Genomic DNA, 19,195 nt, shown 5'->3' on the forward strand with positions numbered 1-19,195 from the left:
ATACAGGATTAAATGTTGGTTCAGATGATTTGAACTGAGGTAATGAGGACATAACTGGTCTTTTGAGAGCTGTGATCCAGGCTGTTACTTTTGAGTTGAAAGCTTAGTTTTACCCCACTCCCTTCAAAATCCAGAGTGTGCCAGAAACAGGACCTTTTCTAGATGTTTGCAGAGTATCCAGAAGTGTTCTTGAAGAGGAGATAGGAAGTTCAAAGGAAGAAGTAACTCCAAAAGCTATTCCTGTTGCAGTTAGAATCAAAGAATGGTTTGGGTTGGAAGGCACCTTTAAAGGTCATCTAGTCCAACCCCCCCTGCCGTGGGCAGGGACATCTTCAGCTAGATCAGGTTGCTCAGAGCCCCGTCCGACCTGACCTTGAATGTTTCCAGGGATGGGGCATCCACCACCTCTCTGGGCAACCTGTGCCAGTGCTTCACCACCCTCAGCGTAAAAAATTTCTTCCTTATATCTAGTCTAAATCTACCTGCTTTTAGTTTAAAACCATTCCCCCTTGTCCTGTCGCAACAGGCCCTGCTAAAAAGCCTGTCCCCATCTTTCTTAAAAGTCCCCTTTAAGTACTGAAAGGCTGCAATAAGGTCTTCCCAAAGCCTTCTCTTCTCTAGGCTGAACAACCCCAACTCTCTCAGCCTTTCTTCATAGGAGAGGTGCTCCAGCCCTTTGATCATTTTTGTGGCCCTCCTCTGGACCCGCTCCAAGATGTCCATGTCTTTCTTATGCTGAGGGCTCCAGAGCTGGACGCAGTGCTCCAGGTGGGGTCTCACCAGAGCAGAGCAGAGGGGCAGAATCACCTCCCTCCACCTGCTGGCCACCCTTCTTTTGATGCAGCCCAGGATACAGTTGGCTTTCTGGGCTGCGAGCACACATTGCTGGCTCATGTGCAGCTTTTCATCCCCCAGTCCCCCCAAGTCCTTCTCGGCAGGGCTGCTCTCAATCCCTTCATCCCCCAGCCTGTATTGATACCAGGGGTTGCCCCGACCCAGGTGCAGGACCTTGCCCTTGGCCTTGTTAGACCTCATGAGGTTCACACAGGCCCACTTCTCAAGCTTGTCCAGGTCCCTCTGGATGGCATCCTGTCCCTCTGGCGTGTTGACCGCACCACTCAGCTTGGTGTCATCTGCAAACTTGCTGAGGGTGCACTCGATCCCACCATCTATGTCATTGAAGATATTAAACAGTACTGGTCCCAATACAGACCCCTGAGGGACACCACTTATCACTGATCTCCATCTGGACATTGAGCCGTTGACCACTACCCTCTGGATGCGACCATCTAACCAATTCCTCACCCACCGGACAGTCCACCCATCAAATCCATACCTCTCCAGTTTAGAGAGAAGGATGTTGTGGGGGACCATGTCAAAGGCCTTACAGAAATCCAGATAGATGACATCCGTAGCTCTTCCCGTGTCCACTGATGTAGTCACTCCATCATAGAAGGCCACTAGGTTGGTCAGGCAGGACTTGCCCTTGGTGAAGCCATGCTGGCTGTCTTGAATTACCTCCCTGTCCTCCATGTGCCTTCGCATAGCTTCCAGGAGGATCTGTTCCATGATCTTCCCAGGCACAGAGGTGAGACTGACCTGTAGTTCCCTGGGTCTTCCTTATTTCCCTTTTTAAAAATGGGTGTGATGTTTCCCTTTTTCCAGTCATCAGGGACTTCCCCTGACTGCCATGACTTTTCAAATATCATGGAGAGTGGCTTAGCAACTATATCAGCCAATTCCCTCAGGACTCTGGGATGCATCTCATCAGGTCCCATAGACTTATGTATGTTCAGGTTCCTCAGGTGGTCACTAACCTGATCTTCTGTTACAGTGGGAGGGACTTTGCTCCCCCAGTCCCTGTCTTGTGGTCCATCCACTTGAGAGGTATGGGAAGAGAGATTGCCAGTGAATACTGAGGCAAAAAAGTTTTTGAGTATCTCAGCCTTAGTTTGTGTTAATTCTGTTTTGACCATGTAATAAAAACAAGTCTCCTATACATTATGCTGAAAGCTGAGTACATAACGTATCAAAATGTGGTTTTAAACTGGCAAGACTGTTGGACAGTAGACCAGCTGTGTGCGACAGAGCGTTACCTTCTGCCTAGCTGGGACTGGAGACTTCTTTGGGAAGAGGCTGTGTGATAGACGGATAAAGTACTGCTATTACCTCGCCACAGAATTCGCAGTCCTCTTCGCAAAGGAGTTTGATTTTTGTGGAGCAGCACACCTGTATAAGCAGAGAATTTGGTCGTGATTCCATTAATGTCTCTCACCCAGTGTTCCTTTGTTAAAAGGGAAGTCCAGCCATCTTAAAAGAAATCTGTGCAGGTAAAGCTCACAAATATCGCATGTTAATGAATACTAATTCATCTTTCCACAAAAAAGATTATGAAAATCTGAGTTGTCTCATGAAACTTGGCCTTCAAGCCTAAAATCAAACTATTGAAGACAGTCAAGAAATTTTAAGATTTAAGGTGGTATGTGACATGTTTTTGAATAGGCAAACTTAACTCGGTCATTTCCTAACAGCTTAGTACTTGATTTGACCCCAGTATGTTGTTTTTAAGAGTACATTTTATGTATATGATTTTGTAGAGAGATACTGATCTAGAACACAGGCACGTACGCTTCCAAGTAGATTTTGGAGAATGGCACAGCGTAGGTGAGGATGCAGTGTTTTAGGGTGGTAAGGTAAAGCTGAGGAGCCACCAGAAGGACGAGCCCCTTGAATTGTGTTTGAGGGTAGGAGTAGAATGAGAGTCAGCAAAAGGCCTGAGGGAAGAACATACCTTACGCTGCTGGCCCAGGGCAAAAAGAGTGATTTCCGTGGAACTGCGGATCCGAAACCATCGGTACTGTTTGGTTGTTTGGGTTTACAAGGAGAAACTGTTTAAGCAAGGAAAAGGCTCCTGTGAACTCATCTTGCAAGATGAGCTCATGCTGCTGTTTGATTATAGAGGTCACACACAGGGATGACACACAGGTCATCTACATGCTAGGCAGAACTTGAAATTGCGCCCTTGCTGGATTAGCGTAACTCGATGTGTCCTTCCCTACATCACCTTCTGGAGACCAGGTTCTTCGGTCTTTTCAACAAGTTTATTTTATATCCAATCCTAAAATGGAAGAGATGAGTGAGAGCAGTTTAAAGATCTCCTGCTTGCTTCAGGCTGTCTTTGGGCCGCTTCTCAGGTGTGGATGCACTTGTGCAAATCTGCCTTGAGTGGATTGGAGCTACTCTGGGATTGCATAGGAGCAGAACATGATGCCTTTGCTTCGCTCACTTACAGCGGAAGCACCATATGCATTTCCCCACACGCAGCAGCCGTGCACGTGGTTCCCGTATGGCAAGAAAGGGCCAGCAAGGCAGAGGTGCCCTCTCTTTCACCCCTGCTCGGAGCTGGCTACCTCCTGCCCATGCAGCAAGAAATGCTTTGGGATCTGTGCAGCTCCTTCTAGAATAGCTGTAGCAAGATTTAATTAAAAAAAATGCCCCTTTTCCCTCGCCCATAGTGGGTCACTTTGTCTTCCCCCTTCTTTTTCATCTTAATTAGATCAGGAGGAAGTAATCTGCCAAATGCAACCCCTGACACCTGTTACTGTACAGGAGAGACTCCCTATGTTCCAGGAGGATTACCACAAACCTGATTATAGCGGCATGAGAGCCCCGTGAACCCAGGTCATGGGCACTACGGAGGAATCTTATCATAAATCTAAGGCATCTAGGAAAGATTTCCAGTGCATACCTATGTATTCTGACAAGATCTCTTATACATTGGCTGGGGATAACAAGCAAGTCAGACTAAAGACTACTGTTGGCACATTTTCTGTGTGCCAGAGCTTTAAAGTATTTAAAAATGCAAAATATGTATCTAGCAAGATTTCCAAAAGTGCCCTTTAAAAAAAAAAAAGGCAATTCTAGACTCAGTCCTTTTTTAACTTTCTGGCTCTGTCTGTATAAAGCAGCCACCACAATATTGCTGCCAGAAGAGGTATGTTTTTATTACATATATTGACATACTTTCGCGTGCAATTTTACCAGAGACAAAGCACAGCTGGGCTTTAGCTTGCTATTGAAGGTGAAACCCAATCTACAGTAGCCTAATTTCACTGAAGAAAACACAAGACTATTGTTAAAAATCCCTTTGGAAATACCTCAGCGATTTTGTCTTGTGAAACAAATAATTAAACAAAAAGTATAATTTTGCTTTAGGGCATTGTGAGGACAAGTGATTAATATTTGTAAATGTCTCTATGAAAATCATTCGGGTTACAAGACTGTATTTTACCACAAAACAAGGCCAGAACAATTAGAGATTCATGAAGCAAACACACAGCTCCTCACAGGAGAAAAAAAATAACTTTTTTTCTGGACCTGTTCCATGGTGAAGTGTTATACTGCCCGGGGTCTCGGAGCACAGAGGAAGCGTCCCAGCATATGCAGTCCCCAGAAGTGCAGGACCAAGCCTAAGGCAGCAAGCCCTGCTGAGGGCAGGGTATTAAGCTAAGGCTCAGCTGTACGTTAGCACAATTAAACAGTCTCCAGACTGGCATTGGCTTGAAGCCTGGACAGCCAGCCTGCAAAATACCTTGTAAACGTACCTTCAGAAAGAGTTCTTCCTGGAGTATTGTGTTGTGGAGAGGTTACACCTTCCCTCCAGCCCTTCTCCGGGCCAATGGGGAATCTCATTTCTGCCAGCAGGTTCCTTCACACCAGAGTTTTCCCCAGGAGGGAGCACTGAAGCCTTTCTTTCAGAAGCAGCTGCTGGTAGTTCAAGGACGGCATGCAGAAAACCAGTCATACACATAACCAAAATTCTTATGTCAACAATGGCAACAAAAAAGCCACCAAAAAAGCCCTCAAACACCTTCCTCCCTGCCCCCTTCCCACAGACAAAACAGACTGAAGAACGTTAGCGCCTAATGCTGGGGCTTTCAACCTATAAACTGTAAATTTCATAAATTCTAGGGGGAGGAAGAGGATGGAGAAGGGGAACAGAGGTGCCAGGAAAGGTATCAAGAAAAGCAAAATCATTTACCTGATGCAGAAGTCTACAGATACGGATTTTTTCAAGTGATCTACAACTCCACTGGAAAGGAACAGACCTTTTGGCTTGTCACCTCCTGCTTACTGCTTTAGCTGTAAAAAATTCAAGTGAAAAGATGGTGACTTTCACTAAAAAGAATTTGAAATAATGACAAAACATGTCATTTCCCCAGCAAAAGTTTTATATATCAGAGGAGTTAGTCTTTTTAGTTAAAAAAAAAAATCTAACAAGAACACATCAGGCAAATAGGGCTGTCTGTTCTGCACGGGCACAATGGTGTTCTGACCCCGTTAGCTGTTAGGGGGCTGTAGAGTGCATACATCAATTTTACACCCAGCTGCAGAGTATCCAAAACAGCCTTAATCAAAGGTTTCCCCAGACTCTTTTGGCAGAACAGGTAACTGGCTTTGTTCTGATTTTTAATAACCTGCATTGTGGCTATGCATCCCTTTGTGCCTAGGAAGAGCCGTAGCCAGCTTGAAGTGTAAGGGTTCATTCAGGGATCTGCTTGATAGACAAACCCACCACAAAGGAGAGGATTGAAACAGACCTCTCTAATTTGGCAAGTATCGTTTGGAGGTGCAGAGCGGGAATAAACCTGATCCAGTTCCCTGAAAATGGAAAAGACTGGGGGGCTGCAGAGGGTCAGGCATCCCAGAAGCTCAAACAATCCAGATTTCCCCTTTCAAATTTTGTGGGTTGGCTCTACTTACTTATGAGACTGAATTGCTAATAAAATTAATTAGAAGCATCGTATGTTGGTCATCCCAAGAGTATTTCTGCTTGAAGCAGTCATTAATTATTATGACTAGGATTGTCTGTCTTTCTATTTATAGGCTGGCCATGGGCGACACTGACTGTTCACGGGTTCCTGTACTGCTATTCTCACGTTGGAATTGAATGGGAGCAAACGTACGCTGTGAATTAGGAATGACGCAGAACAATGATTTTTCAGACAGGTTGATGGCTTTTCTACACTGGATATCCGAACTGCAGAAGGATGCACCAGACCCAAGCATTTGGTTAATGTGTTAAAACCAAAAGCTCATGTAATTGATTCTGGATTGTGAATGTAGGAATTGAACCAGAAACACTGATGGGCTATGGCCGGGTGTGGGGAGAAATTATGAAGCGTTTTGAATTATGTTATTTTTATAAAACAGCATCTCTATGACTCTGTGTACATTGGAAGCATGCATCTCAGAATAGGTATTTTATATATGTTGAAGATTGTTATTTGTTTCTTCCAATGTTTTGCTGCCTATTTTGAGATCTGGAAGAAAAATTTTTTTCCTACCTTGCAGAATTCAGAAAGCCCAATCACTCTCAGCCTCTGTCTAGGGGCTCACAGGGCTGCGCCCCGCACTTATGTTACTCCATGAAGGGCATGATGCTCATCAGGTCTTCTTGATTGCTTTCTGATATGTTAGAACTTTTTTGCTATTCTCACCGACTGCAGTAGTTCAGCCTTAAGCTACTTTCTACCTACTGTAGCGACGTCTGCTTTTTCTCTTTAATGGCTTCATTTAAAACTTTGCCTTTAGAACAACACCCTTTTTTTGGTAGTCTTAGGAATGGTTTTATTTGTTTCTTTAAAAAGAGGGAGTAGGGAGGCAGGTCTTTTCTTAAGGAACAGCTTTTCTTTTTAATCAAATATGACCTTACAGCTCCTTGGGCTTTAAGGGCTCTCTGCCTTGTGTTAGAGGGTATATATAAAGCATATAATACTACCTTTATTATGTGGCAAATCCCACCTTCAAGGGAACTGTTCAGTCTGCCTCTTGTATTTTTCTGTTACGAAAGGAGATAACCCAGGTCTGGCTGAATGGTAAATCTGTTCAGTCTGCTTCATTCTCTGGTGTCCAGGCAATCAGCTCCTGCAATATTAAAGACACCCTAGCAGTAGCATTTTAAGACTTTTAAAAAAAAACAGAATGGTCCAATACAATGGCACCAAATTAGCCAGAGCTCCATGTCCTTTGCCTGCAGCCAGACCTGTTACAGCAGCATCTTTGCCAAAAGACCGGGTTGCCCAGAGCTGGGAAGGTCCTGCCTGCAAGCGTCGGGGCTGTGGGAGTGCTTCAGCACACGCTGTTTTCTGAGGGAAGGGGAGACCCTAGTCACATCTGGCACAAGGGGTGTCTCCCAAGCTGTTATTTTTTAAGCTGATATTGAAGAGCAGCCAGAAGACCTTTAGTCTTTCTAAAGTTAGACATTCCCCTAGGCCTGGCGAAAGGCCACCAGTCCCGGAGAGGGCTTCTTCCAAGAGCAGCTTCCTGCACCCAAAGCAGAAGGACTCCTGTCAAAACTTGTTCCGTGCCCCCTCGCAGCCATTTTGGCCTGTTGGGAGGCTCAGTTAGCGTCCTACTGTCCATCACTCCTGCGGCTTCAGCCAAGTCTGGTATAGCTTATCCCTTCAACAAGAAATTCAGTCCCTGAGATAGGCTTCAGCGTAGTGCCTGCATTTCTGATGTTTCTGCTGCTCAGAACTATGGCAGCCTTCTTTTTCCCCTTCATTTATTCTTGAAGAAATAAGGGCAGAGGCTTCAGCTCTCTACCCATCTGGAGACTAAGCCCATCTCTTGCTGTTTCAAAGCAGAATCTCCAGCCCTTTACGTTTAGGGAAAGATTCCCCTCTCCCCGCCCCGCCCCCCTCCCATGAGAATGCTGTGATTTCCCCTGGAAGTCATTTCTAGGAGATATTGTGGACTGTTGAAAATAAGACTTACTTTGAATGCTGCCTGGCCAGAGACATGGCCCTCCTGATTGACTTACGATGATTGCAGGGATCCTCTCAGCCACAAAGAAGTATATTGCTCTCAGCCTCTGAATTTACTAAAAGTATCTGAGATTGGCCTCCATTTTGGAGTAGGACTGAGCTAAAGGCAAGAAATTCCTCAAACTTAACTCAAACTTTGTAATTAAGTGCAATTAGCACTGGAGCAAAAAGTCATGAGTCTGTTCTTCAGTCTTACCGTTTACTGTTATTACATGAAACGAGGGGCTACTAAGTGATTAGATTCCAATTTGTATGCACACAAAACTTCCTACTCCAATATGGAAATGACCTTGAAGCTCATCTAGAGTATGCTTATTTCGGAACTAAAATTGTTTTTATTTTCTTTTCAGTGCTTTATATATCTTTCATAATTCTGTATCCTTTTCTGTTTCTATAAATAAAGCTGAAACTGACTGTTGGCTTGAGAACTGTGTCTTAGAAAGCTACGGTTTGGTGTAAGAAAAATAAGTGTTCCACTGCTGTGAAGAAACACTAGTAGGCACTGGAAGCCTGCAGGATGGGTGCAGTGCAGACTGGTCACTTCTATCCCTCTTGTGCACTGCATGGAACATGCATTCCCTAATGGTGTGGGTCTAAAAAGCAAATACACCTTTTGTAGGTCAGTTAAGGTGAGACTTCAGCACGTGAAGCTTCTGAGAATGGTCACCAAGAGTAGGATGCAAGTAAAATGATGGATCCCTATAGACTCTTGCTATCCTGGTCCACAGTCAGAAATATGAAGTGTGCTTGCACAATTTAAGAAATAGATACTATTTCTTATAGTTTAAATATTTATCATATGAGAAATAAATAGATTCCCTTCACTCTCATTCTTTCCAGAGGTTCTTTGTCCTGCTACTTTGAAATACGTATTTCAAGAACAAGCCCACTCACAAAGTTTCTGCTCCGCCCTGCTTATAGAGCACCAGTAGGCAAGGCTTGGGGCACGCTTGGTCAGACACACAGCTCTGTTAAGAGCTCAGGCTGTGCCTGAAGCACTTTAAATGTATGTAGTCAGTTATACCTTCAGCTTGGAGGCATATTCCTCAGCATGACCAGAGAACTGACTCTTCGTCATCATGTGGCACCTGATGTAATTGAAATGGCCAGAAGTGCCATCCTCCACGCAAGTCCTCAGTGACAGTCCTAGAGGGGTGGGAGCTTGCAGAGGCCTGGAAGAGACTGAAGTAGACACCCCACTTACCAAAAAAAAATTAGGTGAGAGGAGGAGGAGAAGGAGACTTCCAAACAGTAAGGAAAAGCTAGTTAAGGGACCTAGGAAACAGTTGACAAAGACAGAAATTGTCACAGACAGACATTGGCCAGTTTGAACCGAAGGGGAGGCACTTCTCGTCTGGTGGGGGGGGGGGTATGGGGACACTACTGCTGATAGACCCTAAAAGTCCCACGTGTGCAGTGACCAGAAAACCCCCAAGGTGGCGGCTCTGAAACCAAGCTGGACAGACACGTGATGCCTACTGACAAAAACAGTTTACAAGTGATTCTGAAAAACTGCCTACACAACTAGCAAGCATAGCGTAGCGCAATATATGGCTTTAACGGCTACCACAAAGCTGTAGTAATCAAGTGGCTCTCACACACGCATGCACACACACACATGCGCGCGCACGTCCTTCCCCAACCCCCTCCTTGGCTAACAAAGCCCTCCCAGCCATCATTATTGCTGGGGACGGTAAGATTATGCTAAGTGGCTCTTTCTTTAATTCTGCATTGATTAGAGGGCGAGTGAGGTTTTGCTCACATCTCTCTTTCACATCTGAGAGCTAAAAGCAGCTTAGTTGGAATAACCAGCTTACCACAGGTCAGAAGAAAAACAGCTTAACTATGAAAACCTGCAGCAATTTTGTTATTAGTCATAGCAATAACACAGTGCCTCTCTGTTCTCTTGCACACCCGCTTAATTTCCTCCGTCACTGCTAACCCTTGAGCCGGTGGCAGCTCACACTTGCGAAGCAGAGGCTTGCCTTCCTCAGGCATGCTGGCACGATTTTCCTCAAGGCGCTGTGAAGAGCGAGGAGATTGCTATGCATGGTCTGTCACAGCTTCTCCTGCCTGTGCTTTATAGTTCCCCCCCCTTCCCCGAGTAGCGCTGCCCGTTACTGCTTTGCAAAGTAACTCTCTCAGCGCACAGCCACTTGTTAGTCAAGGCATATATTTTAATCCTATAGGGACAGCTGAAATACTGCTCGCAGCAAAGCCTGTGAAGAACTCTGAGGCTGTAACACCTTTGACGAATGAGGGGAAATCTGCATTACAATAGATCGTTTCTTGTATTAAGGGACCTCTGAGAGCCACCCTCTCTAGTGGGCATCTCTGGCCAGCCCCTGCAGACACGGGATGCACAGGGGTGTTGTGTGCACGTGCACTGAATTCAGCAGGTTCACCAGTAGCTGCTTGTGGAGCGGTTCCTTCATTAGTTGCATGTAAAAGGAAGAAAAGATGAAGACAACCATTTTACATAAGATTTCCACTTTCAGCAAATGCAATCGTGTCAAGCACAGGTCCTGCCAGAGCATCTGAGAACAAGCTGAGTCCCAGCTGCCCCTGGCACAAGTCGAGTCACATATGCCTGAGCTTACTGTGGACGGACCAACTCGGCCCAGGTATCCCACGCCTGGGGGCAAGCACTGGCAGCTCCAAGCTTGAGAGGCTTTCAGGGATGCCACCAATGCCCAGGAGGAGAGGAAAAGGAAAAGAAAATGTCTTAACAGATCTGACCCATATACTTTAGACTGAGCTGAAGAGTGTCAACGCCCAACTTTCAGGCAGGCTCGGCACCTCTCCATTCAGGGCAGCTCCCACAAGCTTCAGCAACGTAAGTCCTCCAGCCACCTGTCGGCATCACTGGCCTTGGAAACTACTGCTCCAGGAGGAAACAGGCACGTGCGCTCAGTACCCAACACAGATAATGACAGGATGAAAACTACGTGGCAGCATTCGTCAAGGGAATCAAACACGCTAACAGATACTCGAAAAACTCCTCATTCCTTATGCTGGGAGTCCCAAAGGTCTGGGTGAGAGCAGGTTAAGCTATCAATCATCAGGATTTAACAGGCAAATTTTGACCACAAGCTGGGCTGCACCACCTTTCATCATATCCAGGGCCAGTTTGGTCTAAGTGTAAAATAACCCTAGGTACCTGTGTACCAGCGCCTTTCAGAAATGGATCAAATGAAGTGGGCTACCTGTGGCATACGCCTTCCCCAGCAACAGTCAGACTACAGGTAATAACAGTGCATCACTGGGATTTAAGAAAAACTTTACATATGGTTGGGTAGCTGAAGTGAATCATTGCTGACAGGTGCATCAGCCAACCACTGAAAAATTAAAGTTTACTGAAGAAATAATACAGAAACATAACTTCGGTTATGACCTGTGAAGTTTAAATTGTATTAGCACTCCCTCTAGAGCTGATCTTTCTTGACAAAATTAATTAATTTTTATGGACCACAGAACTTCCATCACTGCACTAGTGCATTTGAGTTTCCAAAATTAGGTGGCAAAAATAGAACAACTGGAAATGTTACTAGAAGACCAGAAACATCTACACTGTTGGTAAAAGAATTTAGAAGGCAAGTCTTGGGGAAAAAAAGAAGATCAGTTGATTTTTTTTTTTTTTACAGACTGCTGCTGGAAGGGTTAAGGTTGTTTTAAGGGTTCAGGTATGTGGGAGGATTACTTTGTAGTAAGCCAATTGCAGAGATAAAAATAAGCATTTGTTCAGTTCTTTAAATGATGTTACTGCTAATTTATAGTTATGGGTTTCTTTACTCTTGTGGTGGTAGTTTTGTGCTGAGGTGGTAGTTTATGCTGAAATTACAGGCTAATAACATTCATTTGGTCACATCTCTGCTCCAGGCTACTTCATCGATCTCTCAGCTGCCTCCCCCCCGCCCCGCGTGGCATCCTGCCTCCAGGCCACCCCTTGATCAGGTTCAGTTCTCATGACGGTGCTGCAAACACAGTAAGGGCATGGCCTAGGTCCTGTCTCGGCAAACATCTGCCCAGGACCAGGCTGCCTAATGAGCGAGCCCAGCACTTGCCTAGCCCCACTGCTGCCTGCCGGGGCCTCTGATGTACGCAGAGCTGTGGCTTGGGGAGGTGAATAACTCCCCTTTAGCACCCTCCCCACATGTGGCCTTACCCTGGGCCCCACGCTAAAACACCACGCAGCAGCGTCAACAACCAGCCTGCCCTGGGCTTCACTTCACCAGCCCGTCGCTGCAGACCCATTGCGAATGTGCTATGAAATGCCAAAACATGGAGGAGAATGAACTATGGAGAAAACCTTCTACAGGACTCGGAGACCCAGGACCCTTCAGCACAGGAGCCTCTGACTGCACCTCCTCCCAGCCTGGAAACAAATGTAAGGGTTTTGGGAAACTAGGTGTTAAGCCCTTCAAGCCCCAGGCAGGTTTTGAGCCCTGGGCCCGCCAGACAACAGTGTCACAGAAGGTCACCAGGGATGCGTGAGCAAGTGAGCTCTGGGTCCTAAACTCAAAGCTTGTCAACTGTGACGTCTCTTGACCCACACTTCACACTCCACTGCTGGTGCTGTCTGCCCAGACTTCAGCAACCTTCGCTCAGGTTACTTATTCTCAGAGTTCCTCAATCTGATCAAATCCTGCCAAACATCGCTTGGTAAAAATACGAGACCTACAAAGGGTCTTCAGTCTCTGAAGACGTCCTGCTTGCCTTGAATGGTTATGCCAGTAACCACTGACACCAAGAACAACTGCAAGTTTAGTATGAGCCCTGATGTGGTATAAGGGTTTAAAAGGCACGACAATCATTCAAAACACAATAGCGTACTGCTTTTGGAGTACTTGGAGGCTATGAACTGCTTACTACTTAATGCCGGTTGAGGAAACTTCTGTTCTAAGAAAAATGACATTTTCATAATAATAAGATTTCCAAGCTAAATCTTTAAAACTTTAAGGCTGCTGGCAGTAACACAAGGGTACCCTATGACACTGGCAGAGACAACTTAGGCAGGGCAAAGTATCTCAGCTCCTTCCAGAAGACAGCCACACTCCAGTAATGAAACTACAGCAGCTGCTGGGCAGACGGTAGCTCGGAGGGCTACAGCCCTTCATAACCCCCAGCCTAAGGAGCTTCCTGGGCAGTCAGTCCCATTTGCTCTCGTGCCAGCATTGTACTTTCATTTAGCTACTCCTGCTGCCTCCCTGCTGTCTGCCCCCTTGGTGGGTTTGCAGACTGCGCTCTCATCCTCTCACTCTTTGTCTTCCTAGGCTTTCCTCAGATACTTTCCTGAGACACAGCTAGGTTTCCTCCATAACCGATTTTTCTGGACAAAGGAAATGCAGCAGATTCAACCCACCGGGACAGATATCCAAGGCTGTACTTTGGCTACATTATATGCTTCTTCCATTTACTGCCATGACCTTAGACTCTTCTACCCACACCTGGTCTACCACTGAGGTCAGAGCAACCACCCTGCAGCTTCTCAGCACGCCTGACTACAGCTGCTTTATTTGCTGCTCACAAATGAGACGTGCCCACTCCCATTCTACACAGCCATTTACAATTCTTGTTGCCAGAACTGCAATTTCATGCAGTAGTTCATGCAGAGTTTCTGCACACTTTCCTGAAGGGTGCTTTTTTCAATTTAGCTTTCAGCTGAACTGTTTTAGTTTATATTTCTGTCTCCACGCTTCTAATAGCCACGTTCAATATGGCCGCATGTGCAGTATTCTCATCCTAAAGGAAAACCAAAACAAATATTTTGACTTGCAGCTACATATGGATTATCATCTTAGCTCTCTTTCCTATCCTCACGCCACAGCTGAGAATGTTCAATAAATTTTCCTGTTATCGTCAGTTCTTCCAAAATATCTTCTGCTCAACTGTAAAACTCACAAAAAAAGATTGCCAGAGAGGTTTGAAAGCAATCTGTATTTTCCTTCACTGTGAGCCACTGCTTGCAGGGAACCATTTCTTGTTGAGCTGTCTTGGTCCTTATTGCTGAGCACGTAGTAGCTCCCAGGTTTAATACTGCACTCGGTGTGCTACCGCTGCTTAGCGTTTCCTCCCGCTGGTAACCCGTGCTGAAGAAGAGGCCATAGTCCTCCTTTTACAGAAAATCCACACGTGTAATGGATACTCCAGCACAGGTTTTTTTCTCCCCAAGTTGTGTATTTCAGCTAGGAGAACGGGGATGTGGAGGCAAATACCTGTAACCAAAGCTCATCCCCCTCAGATTTGCACATACAACCTGCAGTGACATTCGCAGGGGGCTACGCATCCCCCCAGGCAGGCATTAACAGCAAAGCCATACCTTTACCTCATTCCTCATCCACCTGAACAGAAACATGTCCAAGGAAAACTCTACAAGTGAACAAAGCTTAAAAAAATACTCAACAAAAATAAAAGAAACACTGCGGAGAAAAACAAAAGTGTGTCATCTCAAAAGCAAACTCTTGGAGGTTGCTCAGGCAATCCTGCCTCCGTCAGTACCAGGTGGGATTTTTAGCCAGAAAGGCTGAGAGTTGGTCATGACGGATGAAGCTGCCAAAGTTAAGCTTGTTTTGAACCTACACCTGTGCCATGGGGCAGCTTAAATTTGAACTTGGCTGTGCTACAAGAGGGCTTGAACTTGATCAGGAAGGGGGAACAGGAATGGAAAAGGAAGGGGAAGGGAAAAAAAAAAAGACAAGGCTTGAGCACGTGTATTTTGCAGACATGGCTGTGCACAAGCGTCATCATACCTGCTTCTGACAGACATGTTAGGAGTTCAGTTACCCTTAATGCCGCCATTGGATCTCTCACAGGCTTTTACTCATTCTGCCTTTCAAGAACAGGACAGGTTATTCCCCCTAGCTTCCACGTACCGTCACTGAGGTTGTGGTGAATTAGAATGAAAGGAGCAAAAATGCAATCTTCTAGGTGAAAAATATTTGCATTTGCTGATATTCTTCATACGCTATACGCCTGTTGCAATGAAACCCCTCACACCACTGGCATTAATAAATACCATAGCGACACCGCATCCTTCTCAGCATTTTCCAGTTGGATCTGCAGCCTTACTAACCACCCTACCTCAGTGGAGCACAAGGGAAGCACGGAAAGCAGCTCATCAGCCAAGATGACTCCATGAGATGACTCCTCAAGCCTCAGTGCCTGCCGTGGGTGGGCAGGTTGGAGCGTAGCGGCAGTCTCTCGCTAAGCGAGGGGGCAGCCGGCCGCTAGGCTCATTGCTCCCCCCGAGTTTTGGCAGCCTGTCCCGAGCACCTGCCCACACCAGGCAGACACATTGCTGGCACGCACTGAACAGAAACAGTTTGGACGTTCCTTTAGTGATGGGGGGGGGGGGCAAATAAAAGACATTGTTGCTATTGCACACATGTGCGAGAGGGGGTAGATGTGCTGCAATTCAGTCCCACAGGTTCTCACAGCACAGAAGAGCGGGTTTATGCTGGTTGTATTTACTCCAGTGCAAAAAAGCATTGGAGCCCGAGTGCTTCTGACCTCAACAGAGATACTAAAATGCACCACAGGGCAATTAAAGAACCCCATTACCAAACACAAAATTCAAAACCGCATAAGCAACACTCACTTCCGCACAGGCCGACACATCGCAGCGTAGAGGCGAGGAAGGCTCCGTGGGGTCCGGGCCCTCTGCCAGCCGGTACTACTGGCAAGGGGCTCCTTTACAGCCCCGGGGAGGCCGTTCAGCATTACACACGCTCCAACCCAGAGCTCTCCTCTGACTACGCACCTTCAGGCATCTGGTAGGTGCTGCCCTTTGCGCACTAACTTATAATAAAACAGAAGCAGCAATACCTGCAGTTATTGCTGAGAGAAGTCAGAAGCTGCAGCGCATACCCCGTGGTCTAGAAACCTTTTGTCCCTGCTCTGAACATGCTCCCAGGTGCAGAGAATGAGGAGCAGGGGCTGGCACAGGTGGGCAAGGGGGCCGCTCGCTGCCGCTGCTCAGCTGAGCCCAGGCCTGACGGGCCAGCATGTGGAACATGAACTTTTGCAACTTGTCATACAAATCTGGGCAAAAAGTGCTGTAGTTAATAACCTTTGGTTTGAAATGCCGTGGGGCTGACGAGGGGAGGGAAGCCGGGATGGGGAACATTGTGTGGGCAATGCTATTCCTCTTTGCAGTAATTTAAGCTTGCAGCACAACCAGGGAGGCTGCTAAGAATGCAGGAAAAGCCTGAGCAAAGAAAATAATGGAGAGTTCAGAAAATGAGAACAACAGCCTCTAGAGACCTCAAAAAAAAAAAAAAAAAGCACATGCCTTCGCTATGGTAATTTTCCCTTTTCTAATAAGGACAGGGAACACTGTATATAACATTAGGCAAAAGAAAGCTGGATTTTCATACTGGCCAGTGAAACAATACTAGTGACTGGAGATCCTGTCACACCACATACTACAGTGGATGCAGAAATGATGTTAAAAATAGCTCCTCATTGTGCTCCTTGGCTGCTCTCCGTACGGCTTCACCTCAGCTCTGCAGTCTGAAAGCTTATGCTTTATTGCTGCTGTTTTGAAGACGAGATTCACAATCCCATGAAGTGTCTTAATACAGGTGACAGCCGCATTCACCAGACCCTCAAATGAGAGGATGGAGAATGAACCACAAAAATGGGTGCAAAGCTCAGGGGGTCTAGGCCGACGTCCTGAAGACTAAAACTTTGTATACACGTCCGGAGCGACTGCTGGCCCGCAGGAACGGCTGCTGTGCATGATCCTGTCACGTATGCCCATCCTGACCTGAAAGGATCTCCCTTTCCCGTCACCTCTGGTTATCGATTTCTTTGCTGAGGTAGCCAACAAAATAATATTCATTGCTGCCTGTTGCAGTAGCGTCACTGGCCGGCGACACAGTACTAGGGGCTTCCCTCCTGTTGTTTTTGTCTTCATGTAAGTCCACGGTAAGGTCACCTTCTTCTGCAGCAGATGACGGGACAGCAGAAGCCTCTTTGATCTCTAGTACTCTGGTTTCCAGAAATTTTGTAATAGTTCTCAGCTACTGCAATAGTGAGCACAGTCTAAAACACAGACCAACTACCGACACCCTCAGGATATCAAACGATCGTTTCAGACAGGTCACAGCCAGCCCTCTGGTGATCTCGTTCCTGCTCAGCAGACACCTGGCCCAGGCTGGAGTCCACAGTGTAGGACGCTGCCTGGGTGCCAGGATATTCACTTTACGAGTGACCCTGGAAGCGTAAATCCTGATTGTATTGATACACAGCAGACAGAAATCAGAGGAAACAACCTGAACTGTTTACGACCAAAACAGTAATATCAAACTTCTCTACTGATAACGCTCGAGATGCAAAACAACAGCAACAAAATGGCTAGCCAGAAGTTCTAGAGAGTACCTTAAAATCCCCGTTGATCCTATAAGCACATATTCAACACACAGAAAAGCACACCAAAGCAACTGTAATGTATAAAATAGTTTATTACTATAATAAATAAAATTAATTTTTTTTTACAAATATTATTTGTGCTTGTTTAAAAATGTTGAACAGGGATATCGTTAATGTAGGTGGCTGCATTTGTAACTGAAACATTCCCAGACAGTGTGTATACATACATACACACTCTGTCCATCTACTGGCAGCTGCTTTGCTGACCACAAAAATAGTATCTACGCGTTCTCTTTTTCTAGTCATGCTTCATTGAACAAAGTGACAAATGCAAAGAAAAAGAACCAAAAGTATTTGGCGGATTTCTGAAAGGATAAAAACAAATGAAGTACATTGAAAAGCGCCAAAGCAACTGCATTAACTGCATATCAATAAAGTGTCCATGCAGTGGTGGCTAAATATTGAAACGCAGACAGGTCTCCAACAGATGTACAAATATTGATTGTATGTAGGTACAATAATATAACACATTCATTAGAAAACTTGGTATTTCTTTATATAGCAGTTCATCCTGATACAAGATTATTGAACTTCTTTCGTCTACAGCTAAAATGATTCTTTTTCTATGTTAGTGGTCACAGATGCAGTGGGAAGAAGAAAAAAAACCATGAGCCTTTCAGAACAGTTAGCGAAAACCCCGAACTGTTTTGTTAACATTAGGCATTTAGATCCAGTTACAGAGATGTTCTGGGATTACACATCAAGTATGTTTACACAACACTCAGCAATCAGCTTGAAACAAATTACAGTCGCAGGTAAATTCACATTAGCTTTGTCGAACTGTAAAAAAAAAATTTGAAACAAACACTTTCGCGATATGACGGGTTGGCTCCCTGATACACAAAAGTGTTTAGAAAATCGTTACGTCTCTTTGTTTTGTGAGGGGAGAGGGCTATCGGAGTTAATTCCTTATCCTAATAAGAAGGCAGTAAGTGGAGAACGAAATGTGATTACCAGCAAGTGATTGCCATTAGATTTAGAAAGCTAATCAAAAAGTGCTTCATCTTCAGGCAACACTGTAAATACTACAGAACATTAAGAAGGAAGGAGAGTGGAATCACAGTTTGAATTATATCACTTATGAAAGGGTCTTAAGGCTAAATGTTGGATATATCTTATTGCAAAAAGCTTTATTTTTATTTAATTGAATCAATGCTTGCCACAACAATGTGGTCAAAACTATGTCAGATTGGAGGATACAGTAACCTACTGTGCCTCACCTCAAATTTCTGGAGCTTCCCCTGCGCGGGACTCTCTCTAAAAGGTTTGTCTTAATGAATCAGAAGTGCAGCTGAAACACAGGCTTTGTTATTGCCAATACACCCACAGGAGACTATGTGGAAATGAAGAATTCAGTAGAAGACGCTTTTCACCACCTAACACCAGGACAAGAAAGCAGAGGTGCAGCGACCATGTGTTACGCTGCCCATGAGAAGAAGGATAGGCTCAGCACCTTCGAGACAGCCCCTGGTACCAGGAAAAAGAAATCCATTTATTCCACCATCCCGCTTGCAGGAGAAGCCACGAGAAGCACTACCAGGGCAGCTTAGCTTCAGAGATACTGTGAGCAACAAATAGTGGCTTATGAGCCTTATTCCCACCGACTATGATACAGCATTTTTCCAATTTCACATGTATTTCTGTTTCCTGACCATCACGCTTGCCAGGTCTTCTCTCAGTCACAATGTTCGCCAGACTAACAGTATAAAGTTGAGGCCAACTAGAGAAACCAAAAGTCATGGCCTTAAAAGTTCAACAGTTAACAAACAAGATACTAACTAGGACATTCGGTGGATGTCTACTGGGAAGATTTAAGCTCCCTTCTTGAACTGGAATCATTCAACGAGGGATGTGCTTTTACTTAACAAAAATGCAATCCATAGACTTATCTATACATAGATACTATATATATGTGTGTATGTACACGCATCTGC

General features: G+C 45.4%; 1 protein-coding gene across 3 annotated transcripts in view; it reads left to right on the top strand.

Moving 5' to 3' along the window:
• Nucleotides 1-8,257, top strand: part of HHAT (hedgehog acyltransferase) — a 188,659-nt gene extending 180,402 nt beyond the window's left edge. For all 3 annotated transcript variants that reach the window (XM_076334499.1, XM_076334497.1, XM_076334498.1), the window contains one exon: nucleotides 5,887-8,257. In XM_076334499.1, the coding sequence (XP_076190614.1) occupies nucleotides 5,887-5,978 (92 nt within the window). In that variant the 3' untranslated portion in view covers nucleotides 5,979-8,257. The remainder of the gene's footprint in view (nucleotides 1-5,886) is intronic.
• Nucleotides 8,258-19,195: the final 10,938 nt, after the last annotated feature.

The sequence above is a fragment of the Aptenodytes patagonicus genome, chromosome 3, assembly GCF_965638725.1.
Source record: "Aptenodytes patagonicus chromosome 3, bAptPat1.pri.cur, whole genome shotgun sequence".
Taxonomy (NCBI): Eukaryota; Metazoa; Chordata; class Aves; order Sphenisciformes; family Spheniscidae; genus Aptenodytes; species Aptenodytes patagonicus.